Source organism: Merops nubicus, unplaced genomic scaffold (assembly GCF_000691845.1).
Source record: "Merops nubicus isolate BGI_N331 unplaced genomic scaffold, ASM69184v1 scaffold3634, whole genome shotgun sequence".
In the NCBI taxonomy this organism is placed as follows: Eukaryota; Metazoa; Chordata; class Aves; order Coraciiformes; family Meropidae; genus Merops; species Merops nubicus.
Window position 1 is genome coordinate 61,714 of NW_008602096.1, and position 2,412 is coordinate 64,125.

General features: G+C 42.9%; 1 protein-coding gene across 1 annotated transcript in view; it reads left to right on the forward strand.

Annotated features, from left to right (window-relative positions):
- The first annotated feature begins 2,006 nt into the window (after positions 1-2,006).
- Positions 2,007-2,412, forward strand: part of LOC103770935 (alpha-1-antitrypsin-like) — a 3,859-nt gene continuing 3,453 nt past the window's right edge. Inside the window, exon 1 of the mRNA XM_008938212.1 lies at positions 2,007-2,412. Within this exon, the coding sequence (XP_008936460.1) occupies positions 2,007-2,412 (406 nt within the window).

Genomic DNA, 2,412 nt, shown 5'->3' on the forward strand with positions numbered 1-2,412 from the left:
TGGGCCAGTAGGGCTCTAAAGTCCTCTGCTAAACCAGATCAGAATCTGTCAGGGTTGGAAGGGCCCAAAAGGGTCACCCAGTTCCAACCCCTCTGCCATGAGCAGGGACACCTCCCACTAGACCAGGCTGCCCAGAGCCTCATCCAGCCTGGCCTTAAAGACCCCCAGGGATGGGGCCTCAACCACCTCCCTGGGCAACCCCTTCCAGGGTCTCACCACTCTCATGGGGAAGAACTTCTTCCTCACATCCAGCCTGAATCTGCCCACTTCCAGCTTTGCCCCATTCCCTCTAGTTCTGTTGTTACTCGAGATCCTAAAAAGTCCCTCCCCAGCTTTCTTGTAGGCCCCCCTAAGATACTGGAAGGCCACTTACAATACACCTTGTGTTCACTTTCCCTCAACTTTTATATTTAAAATTCAATTATCAAGATTTGTACATGAAAAATTAATTTCTTGAAGACAGATGAAGGAACACCTGCATAAAGAAATGAGCACATCTGAGTTCCCTGATGGAGAAATGTGAGTTAAAATGAAGACTAGAGTTGATGGAGTACAAGAAGCATCTTCTAGATTGGTTCTTGTGCTGTTTCTGTCTGGTGTAGAGCTAATTTTCTCTATAGTAGTTAGTATGGGGTGATGTTTTGGATTTGTGCTGGAAAGTGTTGATTAGGGATGTTTTCATTACTGCTGAGCAATGCTTACATAGAGTCAAGGTTTTTTCTGCATCTTGCACAACTCCACCATCAGGTAGCCTGGGGGTGCACAAGGAGCTTTGAGGGGACACAGCCAAGAGACCTAACCCCAGCTGGCCAAAGGGATATTCCATGCCATGTGAAGTCATGCTCAGCATATAGATCTGGAGAGGACGCTTGGAGTTACAGTGTTTGTCTTCCCAGGTCACTGCTACTCGTGATGGAGCCCTGCTGTCCTGGAGATGGCTGAACACCTCCCTGTCCATGGGATGGTTTATCATGTCAATTCACAAGCGTGGAAGCGATAGGAGATACAGTCTCTGCTCCACAGCTTCTCATTCACAGCCTTACCACCCAGCTCTGTTAACTTGTATTCAATCACAACACTAGGCTGGACAAACTGTCCAGAATATCTAGTGTCATTACTGCTTGCTGTGCACCCTTGCTGACAATTTTTATTTGATCAAATTAATGATTAACGGGAATGTTCTGCTTAATCCTGTTCAATGGTACTGAACAAAAGGAGCAGACAAGACCAGAAGGACACAGCAAGATCCTGGCTGTAACATTGTGAGTAACCTTTTAGCTTTCCCTTGAATTATTTGGACTCTTTGTTGGGAAGGAGTATGTTGTTGCCTGGGAAAGTGTCTTTTATTGCCCGGAAACAAAGGGAAATACCTGTTATGCAATAAATCTAAGTACACCAAAAGCCATCAGGAACCAGCTGCTAGTGAAGGAGATATTTAGAGATTTGTTTTGGAAACAATATAAATTCCTATAAAATATCAAATCATTATGGTAGCAAAGTTTATTTTTGAAAAAAATGCAAAATTATTTGTAATTTTAGTTCTAAGCAGTATGATCTGTATTTATGTCAGATTTTTGTGTAACAGATTTAACTCTCTAATTATTTGATGAGTTGAGGAAGACTAACAGGGCTGCAGTAGCCATCCTGCAGTGCTGAGTACAAAAGAGTAACTTCTACCTGTTACTCTGGGGAAAAGGTCATAAGCCTCCAGTTATTTGCAAATTTTAAAGAATTTAGTCCTACCCTATTGTTATAAAGTTATTATGATCAAAATGACATCTATTGAGAGAGCACTCGTCTCCTCACACACTATTTGTATAAACATTTTTTTTTTTGAGGATCACTGGCATGCATCGGGAATGTGAAGTGTAGAAGCATGGGATTCTGGAGAATGGGTGGGTTCCAGGAGCCTCATTTTGCTTGACTGGAATGCACAGCATAAAGAAATTATTTTCCATGCCATGTTTCGTGTCTCTCTCTCTTTTCCAGAAACAGTTAAAAGGAAAATGAAGCCCACCTTGTCCCTGTGTTTATTGCTGTCTGCTTTGCGTACTGTTGCCAGCTGTCAGCGTCCTCACCACCCCAATGAGCAAGATGATCCTAAAGGGACATATTACCCACAACACAGTCTTCAAGGGGAAAGGGTTTATCCAATTAAGAATAAAACCTTCATCAAACTAGTTCCTAGCAATGCTGACTTTGCATTTTCATTTTACAAGCTGGTCACATCTGAAGCAACAAATCAAAATATTTTCTTTTCGCCCATAAGCATCTCTGCTTCCTTTGCAATGCTGGCACTTGGTGCCAAGTCAGCGACACTGGTGCAGATTCTGGAAGGGCTTGCCATTAATCTGAGAAAGACTCAGGAGCAGGAAATACATGAAGGTTTTTGCCAGCTCCTTCACATGCTGA